The 13148-nt window shown below is 37.5% G+C and overlaps 1 protein-coding gene across 1 annotated transcript in view; it reads right to left on the minus strand.

The window, feature by feature from the left end:
* Window positions 1-248: 248 nt before the first annotated feature.
* NUDT9 (nudix hydrolase 9) overlaps window positions 249-13148 on the minus strand; it is a 39517-nt gene continuing 26617 nt past the window's right edge. Inside the window, exons 4-8 of the mRNA XM_006143264.2 lie at window positions 11872-11958; window positions 7493-7604; window positions 5764-5910; window positions 3634-3718; window positions 249-697 (exon numbers count right to left, since the gene is read on the minus strand). Coding sequence (XP_006143326.1) covers window positions 519-697; window positions 3634-3718; window positions 5764-5910; window positions 7493-7604; window positions 11872-11958 — 610 coding nt within the window. The 3' untranslated portion in view covers window positions 249-518. The remainder of the gene's footprint in view (window positions 698-3633; window positions 3719-5763; window positions 5911-7492; window positions 7605-11871; window positions 11959-13148) is intronic.

Below are 13148 nucleotides of genomic sequence, written 5' to 3' on the forward strand. Positions count from 1 at the left end.
AAGTTGCTTTCTCGCTCTCTGTCTCTCTGTGCGGCAAGCATGTGTGCCCTCCGGCAATTAAAAAAAAATTTTTAATAAATTAAAATGCAAAGCAACTAATTTAAAGAAAAGCATGATAGACTTTAAACTATACATCCCATGGCAGTGTTCCTCCTAAAGGAGTCTGATGTAGCAGATACATCCTTCAAGACTCAAGATCAGTGGGAGAGAAAAGAATTGACAAACAAAAATGAGACAGAAAACAGAAATTATTGATTATAAATTTATCTTTATTCTGATTATCATTCTTCAAACAGCATCCATTGTTTAAATCTGGTGTAAGCAATGCTTAAATAGAATATATACAAAATAAGATGTTATATTCCTTTTGCCCAGAAAATTCTCAACGTAAATGATTTCAAAAGTGAGTAAAACAATTCCCAGTAACCTACCCTGTCCTTTTTCTGACATGTGATCAGTGGCACTGCCTCTTTTGGGAGGATATGACCGTGGATGGCCTTTGATTACATGAAGACGAGTTATAACCCAGAACAGTCAGCTTCCGAGTCCTCACTCCAGTGTGCATCTCGCTTCTCTGCCACAAGTTTGATGAACTGAGAGTGACTGGCATAAAGCTTGAGTTTATCACTGATGTCCACCCATTTCACTTTTCCAGCATCATCTCCAGCTTCTAGGGTAAGATTATCCAGGATCTCACCTGGTTACCAAGGGGAAAAACAACAACAACAAAATCATCAAGAAAAAGGAATTTATATATTCATATCTTTTCTTTCTTTTCAGTGTAACCTTATATCTTCAAGTATTCCTACTAAAAATAATCTTACATCATCATTGTAGTAGGTGGCTGGCTAAATGAAATAAAAACTAGAATATTCCAAAATGCCCAATTTTAACTTAGTTTCCTAAAGTTTAGGTTAAAGCACAAATAAGAAAGATGTTCTCTTTAGGAGGCCAGGCAGTAGCAGAGCAGTAATGCAATGCTCTGGGACGCAGAAGTAGGAAAGTCCCAGGTTCGCATCCCAACTTTTCCTGGTATGGTACACATTGGCTCTGAATGCCTGTGGTCTTGGCAGCCTGAGGCAGGAGTGAATCGCAGCACCAAGATCCTTCAGGGGGTCCTCTCTCTTTCTCTCTCCCTGTTTCTCTCTCTCTCTCTCACAGAAGAGATAAATTTTACAAAATGTATCAAAAAAGTTAAAAACAATAATTAGCTATGAAAAAACAAGAGAGATAAAAATAAGGATACCAGAAGACATTTTAGTCTATGGCACCTACACCTATGCAAACAATAAACACAGCCTAACTCCTGGCCAGACAAACATAAAACCTGTCACTAATGGCATATTTACCTTACTTAGTTCCTTTTACTGAATAAATCATACCCAGCTTTCAAAAGACTCTACAAGGCATGCTAAAAGGCAAAATACAGTCTGAAGAGACAAAGCAAGCATCAAAACCAAACTCGAATATGGCAGAAACTTTGCAATTAACAGAATTTTTTTTTTTAATTTAAAAAGAAAGAAAGGAAGAGTGAAAACTGTGAACCCGTAAATACATCATCAACCTCCAGAGAATAGTTATTGTTTTTAACTCCAAAAATAAATAGTTAACAAATCTATCTGCACTAACATTGTACAGAATTGCTTCTCAACTGCATGTGCATATGTCTTCTAAGTGCTCAATACCAGAAGGATAAACTCTCCTAAAACACTAGAGCAGTTGTACAAATAGGATGGAAATAGTCCTGGGAGTTTCGCCCGAGTTCAACAAATGAAAGACTGTATAAGTGAGGGATGATTTCATTTTAGCCCATTTTAAAATTTAAAAACATAGTCCAAGAGGGTAAGTGATTGGTACATGTTCACACAGCTTAGAGAAGCATCATGAGTGGATCATCGGTTCTCTCCTTAAGATCACCTCACTTCATTACACTTCAGATAAAAACAAGACAAAATGTCATCCAATTCAGCAGTAATGTTTCAAGGAAAGCCATCCATTGTATAAAGATCATAACTGGGCTAGTCCCATAGCCTAGTGGCTAAGAAAGTGAGATCCCACATGGCAGACTGAGGTTCAAATCCTGTCCCCAGTGGGTTGAAAAACACACTGGGCACATGTGTGTGTATGCCTCAAATCCTGCTATGATAGAGAAATGGAAGAAAAGGGATTGAAGTATGATCACGTTCCATTGGGGGGATGTTCTGTCCCTCTCTTCTCTCTCACTTTCTCTGTCTGTCTCTGGCAAGTACATGCACCATCTGGTTTATTAACAAACAAAAAATTTTTTTAAATAATCATTTTTTAACATAGCAGATTTCCCATTGTAGTAACAAATATGATGACTCCATTTTTAAAATCCATAAAGACCAGGAAAAAAAATCATTTAAAATTTTTTCAGTAGTCAAAAATTTGCTGGTATGGCTCTGTTTTAATAATGCATGCTGGGGACCAGCAGTTAGCATAATGGCTATGTTGCTGGACTCCCACGTAGTCGACCGTGGTTTGCGTCCCGGACCCGGTGGCTTAAAACTCACGCCAGGCACGTGTGCATACGTGCCCAAGATCCCAAGAGGAGAGTGGAGGAGAAGGGGTTGCGGAGTGGCCATCCCCCCTAGGGGGTGATTTCTCGCTTTCTGTCTCTCTGTCTCTCTCTGTCTGTCTGGCGAGTGCACAAGCCCTATAGCAAAAACCTCTCAAAAAAAAAAAATAATAATAATAATGCAAGCTTACTACTGGCTGGCCAGGTGGCATGGTAGTTAAGGCAGCTGGATCCCACATGGCCAACTTCGTAGTCCTAGACCCAGCAGTCTGAAAAATGCCAGGCATGTATGCATATATGCCCAAAAGAGGAGAATGGAGAAGGAAATGTAGCATGGCTATCCCCTCTGTAGGGTCCTTTCTCAATTTCCTTCCCCTCTCCCATCTCTGTCTCTCTTCACCAAGCCACATACCCTACAGCAAATACTATTAAAAAAAAAAAAAAAAGGAAAAAAGATGTATGCTCATTATAAAAGTATTTCAAACTGCAAGACTTATATAAATCCCACTTCCTTTATTATTGCCATACTTCCCACTCAAATTCCCCATTGGCTTTTGTTTTACACAAATGGAATCATACTATACAAAGAAGCAGACAATTATCAAGCAGATAATTTCAGCTCATAATTTTGACCTTTATTTATATGCTACCAATGAATGGATCAAGGAAATTCAGTTGCTAGTGATAACACTTTTGAGGCTTTCTTCTACATACTCTTTTAATACCAACAATTTACATATAAATAGACTTCTACAATCAATAGTAAACTGGCTTAAAATGCTAATACAGTCCAGATTTAATCGCACCCTATTATGCTACTGGATTTACATTTTTTTTTTATTTACCCAATTCTATGAGAGAGACATAGGCACCCCAACAGGCTCTTCATACCACAATCCACCTCCAGCCTAGATCACGGGCATACGCACACATCCACGCTGGACGTACGGGGAGACCTCAGGAGAGAAACCTGGGACTATCCCGTGTGGGTTTAGCACTGCAAAGTGTGCAGTTACCCCTGTATCACTATAGCTGGCCCTGGGCTTAAAGCGATCCTCCAATCCCATTCAGTGTAAGCGTAAGTATAAAATTACCTGTTTCATCATGATAGTTCACAGCTTCCGTCTCCATCCATGCATTATCAGTGTTCCGAGGATCATCAACATAACCTTTATATATCTGTTTTTAAAAGGAGGTAAACAAGGAAAAAAAAAAAAGTCTAGTGTGAAACAGGAATGGGTAATTACGCACAAACATGCTATCTACACTAGACTCAAAAAGGTAAAAATTGAGGCCAACAGGTGGCGTGATGGTTAAGGTGCTAGACTTCCACATGGCCAACCATGGTTCGATTTCCAGATTCAGTAGTTTGAAATTCACACCAGGTACATGTGGGTATATGCCTAAAATCCAGAGAGGAGACTGGTACTGCAGCATGGCCATCCCCCCGGGGGTGATCCTCACTTTCCTATTTTCTGTCTCTCACCAGTGAGTGTAAGCACCCTACAGCAAAACCTTAAAAAAAGAAAGAAAGAAAGAAAGAAAGAAAGAAAGAAAGAAAGGAAGGAAGGAAGGAAGGAAGGAAGGAAGGAAGGAAGGAAGGAAGGAAGGAAGGAAGAAAGAAAGAAAGAAAGAAAGAAAGAAAGAAAGAAAGAAAGAAAGAAAGAAAGAAAGAAAAATATACTGGCCACATGTGAGTGCATGCCCAGAATCTCAACAGGATGAAGAAAACGAGAAGGGGCTGTCGTACGACTGCACCTCCACAGGAGGGTGGCAGCTTTTTTACTCTCTCTCTTTCTCTCTCTCACAAGTACGCGCAGGCACACCCTCTTGCAATTTTATTTATTTACTATTATAGTTTTTAAAGTTAAAATTCACAAAACACTCAACACTTCAGAGTCAATTTCAGAATTTGAAAGTAATCAAATTTGTGCAATATAGTTTTTTAAGAAAGTCCACAATTTTAAGTTTTTGTTTGTTTTAGTAATTTCAGAAACAGAAGGAAGACTCTTCTTGTTAAAGGAGATCTATAAATAAAAATAAAATTAATACTTAAGCTATTAATAGATGAAAGGATTTAGATCTAGTCATCTACCACAAATGTGACCTCCAAAATTTGAACATCAGGAATAAATAATTAATAAATCCCAATTCTGGGATGAAAATAAAGCCATGACACAAAAGCCAAAAGAAAAAAGACCTTAAAAAGATTACCAATGTGGGCCAGCACATGGCATGGTAGTTAAAGTGGCTGAATCCGACATGGCCTACAATATGGTTTGAGTCCTGGATTGGTGGTTTGAGAAACAAGCCAGGCAAATATGTGTGCATGACCAAAAGCCTGAAAAGAGGGAGAAATGGAGAAGGGACTACAGTGTGATCATTCCCTACGGGATATACTTTCTCACTTTCTCTCTCTGTCTTTCCAACATGCCCTCTGGAAAAAAAATTTTAAAAAGGAAAAAAGAATAAAATAAAATAATAAAAAAGGAAAAGATCATTGATCACAAAAGGAAAATTTCAGCAAGTGGTATGGTAGTTTAAGGCACAGAGCCAATCATGGTTCAAGTCCTAGACCTGGAAGCTTGCTTTCTCACTTTCTCTTTCTTTGTCTCTCTGGAGAGAATACACGCCCTACAGACAATTTTTTTTAAATAATAATAAATAAAATTAAATATATAATTATTTAAAAATGGAGAATTTCTACCTAATCCAAAATGTAAATATTTTCTCAGAAGGAGCTGAACTTAAAAAAAAATCTTGTTGAGCAGCAAGACAGAAAATGTTTATGTTGCTCTATTATGTCCTCAATATCTAAAATATTCACTGATTAAAAGGAAGATACTCAAACTACACTGATTAGATGAATAACTCTCAAAAAAATTATTTGTATCCATGGATACAATACTCAACAGGTAAGAAAATAGCTTATTTGTCACATTAGCTCACACATACTCTAAACGAAAGCTCAGAGGGAAAAGCAATACAATAAATTATATAACTGACCTCAAATTAAGCTGTAGACCTTTATAAATAGAAATATATTTACAATAAAGACCTACAATTTAAGTTGTTTTTATGGGTATGTTTTAAGACTTAGAATTAAAGTTGTTTCAAGTTTACAAATACTTTACTTTAGAGAAGAGTTTGCCAGATTTCCAGGTGAACTTTAAGTTACTTTAATTCACAGGACTAAATTCCTTCTACAAACCACCATTTCTTACCACTAGATGTTCTTGGTTGAAAAGTCTATGCAACTGTTCCTCTATTTTTTTCTTTTCAGCACTGGATTTCTGTAGAGAATTAAGAGCTTCCTCACCAAATTCTCTCTTCAGTGTGGCACTGATCTTCTCTCCTGGATCCACCATCCCCTAAGTCACATTTAAACAAAAAACAAAAAACCTGAGCTTTGATTTACTTAAATAATTATTGAATGATACAGTAGATACTCATTATTCTGTTTGCCCATGATATACTTTTCTCTAAACCATTTGTTTCTAGAAATATTAGGGTACCTCATATATTTGGCCACAGTAATGGGTCCAAGGTTAGCCCATGGCAAACTGAGCCAATCAAATTTATGCACTGTACTTTCCAAACTCAAACTAAGGAAACAAGGCCTGAAGGCACGGAAGACTATAGCCAATTGACTCTTCACCCATTGTTCATTCCCTTCCAGCTGCAATGACCTCAGTGCTCCCTGGACGTGCCTGACATACTCCCGCCTGAGTGCTCTGCATCTGCATTAACTCTGTCTAAGATGGTTTTCCCCAGACAGCAACACCTCCTTCAGCAACACCTCCAATGTTACCTTCTCACTGGGAGGTTTTTGCTAACTGCCCTGTCTAAAATTGCAAATTTTAAATACTAATATCCTACTTTGCTTAGTTGTTTTTTTTTAATACTTATCCCCTTTTAACATACAATCTATTTAACTTATTTATCTTATATTATCTGTCTTTCCTAATGGAATATGGGCAGCAAGAAGGGATGTTTATGTTGCTCTATTATGTCCTCAATACCTAAAATATTAGCTGATAAAAGGAAAATATCCAGACTACACTGGTCAGATGAATAGCTCTCAAAATGATATCATTGACAACAGCCTTCTGATTGATCAAAATTTCAAATGACAATACAAATATAAGATCCTACCACGAAGTCATTACTACATTATTGTACTAAGGATGACCGAAGTTTAACTATCTGGCTTAGCCTATGCTTTTATCAGTCAGTTGAGATCTTTATTTCCATTTCATTTCTCTCCTACAAAGAAAAATACATTCTTGGAGATGGCAGTATGTTTATCAAGTTATCCTCACCTCAAACTACCTTCATTTCACAACATGGAATATAATATAAAACCCTCTTCCACACATACACACATTTGAAAAGGTCACATCACTGGCATAATTCAAATTACAGGCCAAGAAATGTATACTCTTCTTGATGATTTGATAGAAATTAATTTTTAAACTATCTTTTTTTTCCCCCACATCTAAATTTATCAGAATTCAATAAAAAATGCTACGACTACTACTTTGGACTTAGAATGAGGGTTCAGTTCTGAGGTAGGAGCAACATCAGTGAGTGCCTGCTATATACTAGGTGTTTAAATGGTTGTATTTCAGAATCCTATGAGATAGGCATGATTAAAAATGAGGGCCTGAACTCGGTTGTCACCCAGCTGTTAAGTGCAAAGGCAGAATACAGTCTTAGCTGTTAACTCCAAAGTCCATGTTCTTTCCCGAGGGAGTCTAACAGTCTTACATTACCCAAAACTTAGCATTGACAATAACACTTTATTACGATAACAGACAAAAGAAATCAATTGAAGGAGGTAAGAATAGAGGATAAGTATAGTGAAAAAAAAAAAAGATCCACAAACAATAACCTTAATGTAAATAACTAAAAAGAATGCACACATTAATGTTATTTCATTTTAATGCTCACCCCTGGGATTGCCCATTCTCCACAATCTTTCCTTTTTATTGCAACAAATTGTAAGATGTGTTTTCCAGAAAGAGGATGGGTGATTTTATTTCCACTGCTATCTCTTTTCCACCTGTGAATAACAACTGATTTAGAACAAAGGTCAAGGTTCTATCTCAGGTTGAGACAAAGTTATAAAAATATATTTGGGGAGGGGGCTGGCTCTGTGGTCTAGTAGCTAAGGCAGGCAGATCCCATATGGCCAACCACACAGTTTGAATCCTGGACATAGTGGCTTGAAAACACACGCTGGCACATATATATGTACACCCAAAATCTCAGAAGGAGAGAGAGAGATGGAGAAGGGATTGTGGCATGATCATTCCTATGGGGGTATTTTCTCACTCTACCTCTCTCTCTGTCTCTCTCTGATGAGCACATGCACCCTCTAGCAAAAAAGAGGATAAAAAAGATATATTTTTCTTAATAACAATATATATATAAGTTTTCCTCAAATCAGTTAGTTTTACTGTTGGGTTTATTAGAAACATCCTATATTTTAGGGGGCCAGCAGTTAGCATAATGGCTATGTCACTGGACTCCCACGTAGCTGACCACGGTTCGAGGCCTGGACCCGGTGGCTTAAACTCACGCAGGGCACATGTGCGTGCGTGCCCAAGATCCCGAGAGGAGAATGGAGGAGAAGGGATTGCGGCGTGGCCATCCCCCCGGGGGGTGATTTCTCACTTCCTGTATCTCTGTCTCTCTCTGTCTGGCAAGCGCACACGCCCTGTAGCAAAAACCTCTCTTAAAAAAAAGAAAAAACATCCTATATTTTAGAACTTTACAAACCAGGACAATTTTTTTTCCTTACATAAAGACTATTGTATTCTCTGTAATAAAAATTCAAGTTATAAACAATTTTTACTATTTAAAAATAAAAATACTATCAGAAAAAGAAAGTTTAAAAGCAAAAAAGAATTTAAAGGAAAGGTTATAAAAGTAGGGTTTTTTTAAAGGATACTTTTTTAAAAATTAAAAGTAGTGGGAACCAGCAGTTAGCGTAATGGCTATGTCGCTGGACTCCCATGTAGTCTACTGCGGTTCGCGTCCTGGGCCCGGTGGCTTAGAACTCATGCCGGGTGCGTGTGCGTGTGTGCCCAACATCCCAAGAGGAGAGTGGAGGAGAAGGGACTGTGGAGTGGCCATCTCCCCTGGGGGGTGATTTCTCGCTTTCTCTCTCTGTCTGTCTGGCGAGCGCACGCACCCTATAGCAAAAACCTCTCCAAAAAAAAAAAAAATTAAAAGTAGTAAGAACAACCTGACGATACTTGCTTTTAAAAGTTTACACTGTGTTATCAGTAAAGCAAATTATATGATACGGTTTCAGTTGGTGTCAAAGGCATGCCTCTCAACTGTATGCCCTCTTTTGACAAAGAAAAAAGTCTCACCTGGACCTTTAACAAAACTTCATATTTTGAATTGAATTCCATATAGTTTTGTAAAAGTATCCAGACAATGCTACCTTCAAGATACACTTTTTCTTTTATGCTTGCTTGTTTTAAAGATTGAATTTATTTCAAAAGTCATCATGTAAACCAGTCAGCAGGTTGGATATACACACAACGCTCTTAGTAGGAGCCACGCTCAAATCTAAGGTGTAGCGGACCCAAGGAGGCTAATGAAGCGTGAGTACTGGCTCAGTTGGGGTCTTCCTTGCCTTGCCCCTTGCAGTAATTTTGGCATCAACCTTCCCAGAAAGGACCAGGCACCCAAATGAGCTGGTAGCAACTCAGAATACACTTTTCCTAGTTGCAGCCTGTTCTCCAGAGACACTGATAAATCTCCCCCTCCTTATACTCCACAACAACCTCTACCCTCCAAATGATTTATTTATTCTTATTTGAGAAAGAGATTTTTGCTATAGGGTATGTGTGCTCGCCAGAGAAAGAGACAGAAAGTTAGAAATCACGCCCCAGGGGGGATAACCACACTGCAAGCCTTTCTCCTCCAATCTCCTCTCAGGATTGTGGGCATTCAGGCAGACACTCCCAGCATGAGTTTTAAGCCACCAGGTCCAGGGTTTGAACAGCGATCGACTACTTGGGAGTCCAATGATGTAACCATTACACCATCTGCTGGTCCCACTATCCTTCAATTTTAAGAAACGTCTTAATGGACTCTCGTGCAAAAATAAAGATTTGAACTCAGTGGACAGCAGGTGGCATGGTGGTTAAGGCACTGGACTCCCACATGACCAATGCCAGTTCGAGTCCCAGACCTGGCAGCCTGCTTTCTCACTTTCTCTCTCTCTCTCTCTCTCTCTCTGGTAGGTGCATATGCCCTGTAGCAAATCTAAAACAATAATGATGATGATGAATAAAATTAAAGGAATAATTCTTTTTTTTTGGGGGGGAGAGGAATAATTCTTTCAAAAAAAAATAAGAAAAAAGACTTAAACTCCTGGGACCAGATAGTAGTGTAATAACAAAATGCAACACTCTGCAAGGTGGACCCCCAGTGGAAGGTTAGCAGTTTGTGTCCAGAGACCACCCTCAGTGTATAAAGGGCCATCAGTGCATGCTCACTGAAGCAGAGGGTAGATCACAGCGTTAGGATCTTGCTGGAGGTGCTATATTTCTCTCTCATTCAGGGAATAAATAAATGAGCTTTTAAAAAAAGATCTGCCTTCCAGTACTAAATCAAAACAAGAAAGTCTATCATTTAATCATAACTCTGGGTAAGACCCAGTAGAATAAACTAGTTTGGTATTAGTTTCCACATTTCTTTGTATTGATTTCCCCATCCGATTCATTCATTCCTTCCCTGAAAGAGCTTATGGTCTAGCAGAAGAGCTAGACATGTAATGAATAATTATAAGACATGATAAAAGTTCAATGAGTGAAGTAGAAATAAAAGAATAATTAGTACAAAAAGATAACATTTTTTTAATTAAATTTTGTTATTATTATTGTCTTTAAATTTGCTATAGGGCTTATACGCTCACCAGAGAAAAAGAAAGAGATAGAGAAAGTAATCTGCCAGGTCCAGGACTCAAATTGCGGTCAGCCGTGTGGAAGTCCAACACCTTAACATCACACCATCTGCTGGCCCCATAACATCTGTTTTTAAGATGCCAGACAGCAGAATAAGCACAAAATAAAGTCATAAAATAATGTGTTTAAGAAACAACATCTATGTGGGGTCTGGCACTGTATCATGAATAAAGAAAAATAAAATGAAAAAGAGTAATAAATTTAAAAATATCTGGTGTATTAACTTTGTTTAGATAATGGCTAACTTATATTATACAACCTAAAACTAAAGCTTTATGTTTATATCACATCACTATAATTTTACATAAAATTCCTTTAAAATATAAATTGTATGTGTGTGTATGTGTGTGTGCATATGCACTTATATATGTATAAAGGGATTTTGAAAGATTCATATAAAAATGGAATTAAAATACAAATTTATTTTGGTGTAAAAATTTTTTAGATCCATTTATAATTTTTTCATAATATTAATCTTCCTTTTTTATTTTTTAAAAGATATTTTGTTATAGGATGCGTGCACTCGTTGGCGGGACAGAGAGACAAAAAGTGAGAAATCAGCCCCCAGGAGGGATGGCCGCGTTACAATCCTTTCTTCTCCATTCTCCTCTTGGGACTTTGAACACGCACACACACGGGCCCAGCATGTTTTTGTTTTTTGGGGGTTTTTTTTGGAGGGGTTTTCGCTATAGGGCGTGTGCGCTCGCCAGACAGAGAGAGACAGAGAGACAGAAAGCGAGAAATCACCCCCCACGTGGGATAGTCACGCCGCAATCTCTTCTCCTCCATTCTCCTCTTGGGATCTTGGGCACACACGCACACGCGCCCGGCGTGAGTTTTAAGCCACCGGGTCCTGGACATGAACCGCGGTTGACTACGTGGGAGTCCAGCGACATAGCCATTACGCTAACTGCTGGTTCCCTGGCCCAGCATGTTTCAAGACACCAGGTCTGGGACTTTAACCTCTAACTGTGGTTGAATACATGGGAGTCCAGCAACGTAACTATTACAACATCTGCTGGTCCCATAATATGCGTTTTTCAAGAACTCCCAGAAGATCCTTCATATATATATATATCTATATATATATATATATATATATATATACATACATATACACACACACACACACACACACACACAAACATACATATATACATGTACGCATAAATAAACACATAGTATATATATGTACACATACATATATCTATATGTATATGTGGAGGGTGTGTGTGTGCATACAGGTATACATACACCACCCTTACCTATGCACGCACACAGCTACAGTCCATATTTTTCCAATTACTTAGCTTTTTGCTACTAAAATATTTATTTGGTTGTTACCTGGTTACAATTGGATCTGCAGCATGATTTGGGCCCCATCGCCCCAAAAGCCCCCGGCCAACCAGTCCTGTCCGTCCTGCAGGATTTGAGGAGGGGAAGAAAAAAAACATAAAATCAATTGAATGTGCTCATCTTTTTAAATCCAACACAATATAGCCCAAAAGAAGGCTGAACAAGAAACAAGGAAATAATATTTCCTCAAAAATTCCCTGGCATTATCATTCATCTGGCACTGAAATCACATATTTCCTTATACAGTTAACTTCATTTTGAGTTTATGTATGTCTTATGCTTTCGGTTTGATCTAGAAGGATCTCATTTCCAAAGCAGTTTTACAATGTAAGAATTCATTTCAGTTTTCATTCAATCCTAAATTCAAACTAGAACCTTACTGGACTCTTAAAATACTAGTCAAATCATTTATCTCTACAGCTTATTTTTAGGATAACCTTCTCCACTTTCCTATCATCATCTTCTCCTACTCCAATATCCTATAACCTTTCCCATTAAAGTCATTTTTGCTACATTTTAAAATTCAATTTTCCTCAGTAGGTTAAGTATTTTTTATTATCAGTAATATACATTTTATTGAATATAATAAAGTATAATTAGTACCTTCATATTTTACAGACTTCAAGTTGCTAAAATTCATTAAAATTTTTATAAAAACCAGTTTTGTTTTTTATAAACAAAAACCTACTATTTGACCTCATGGCAAAACCCACTATTTAAAAAAAAAAAAAAGAAAAGAAAAACCTGTCAATAAACATATCAATACTCATTCCTGAGTAATTTTATTCCAGTCAATATTCTCTTTTTTCCCCAGTCAATATTCTTTAAATGTTCCATTTTCATTATGTATCAATTAACTGCTCTAATCTGTGATTTTAACTATTTAATGCTGTAACTTTTGTTTTCCCACTATGTGAAAGTAAACAAGTGCTAAAATTTTCGTTTTGCCATCTCTTTTCTCGTTACTAAAACAAAAAGAATTTTTATAATGTTTGGTCTTAGACTCAGAAATATTTCAGTAAGACTTGCACAGAGACACAGAAAGGTAAGATGCAAATCCTAGCCAGTTGCCAAAAAACTTTTTCAAATTCACAAGAAGAGGAGCAGGAAGGTCAACCCACGTAACCACATACCCTTGAACACAAATGATCAAAACCAACATTAATACAGAAAATGCTGGTTTTTGTAGATAGCCAAGCCTATAACTTGCAATCTACTATAGAAACTGCAGAAGAGACATATAGACAATCCCACAGCCTGAGAAG

The sequence above is a fragment of the Tupaia chinensis genome, unplaced genomic scaffold, assembly GCF_000334495.1.
Source record: "Tupaia chinensis unplaced genomic scaffold, TupChi_1.0 Scaffold000094_1, whole genome shotgun sequence".
Taxonomy (NCBI): domain Eukaryota; kingdom Metazoa; phylum Chordata; class Mammalia; order Scandentia; family Tupaiidae; genus Tupaia; species Tupaia belangeri.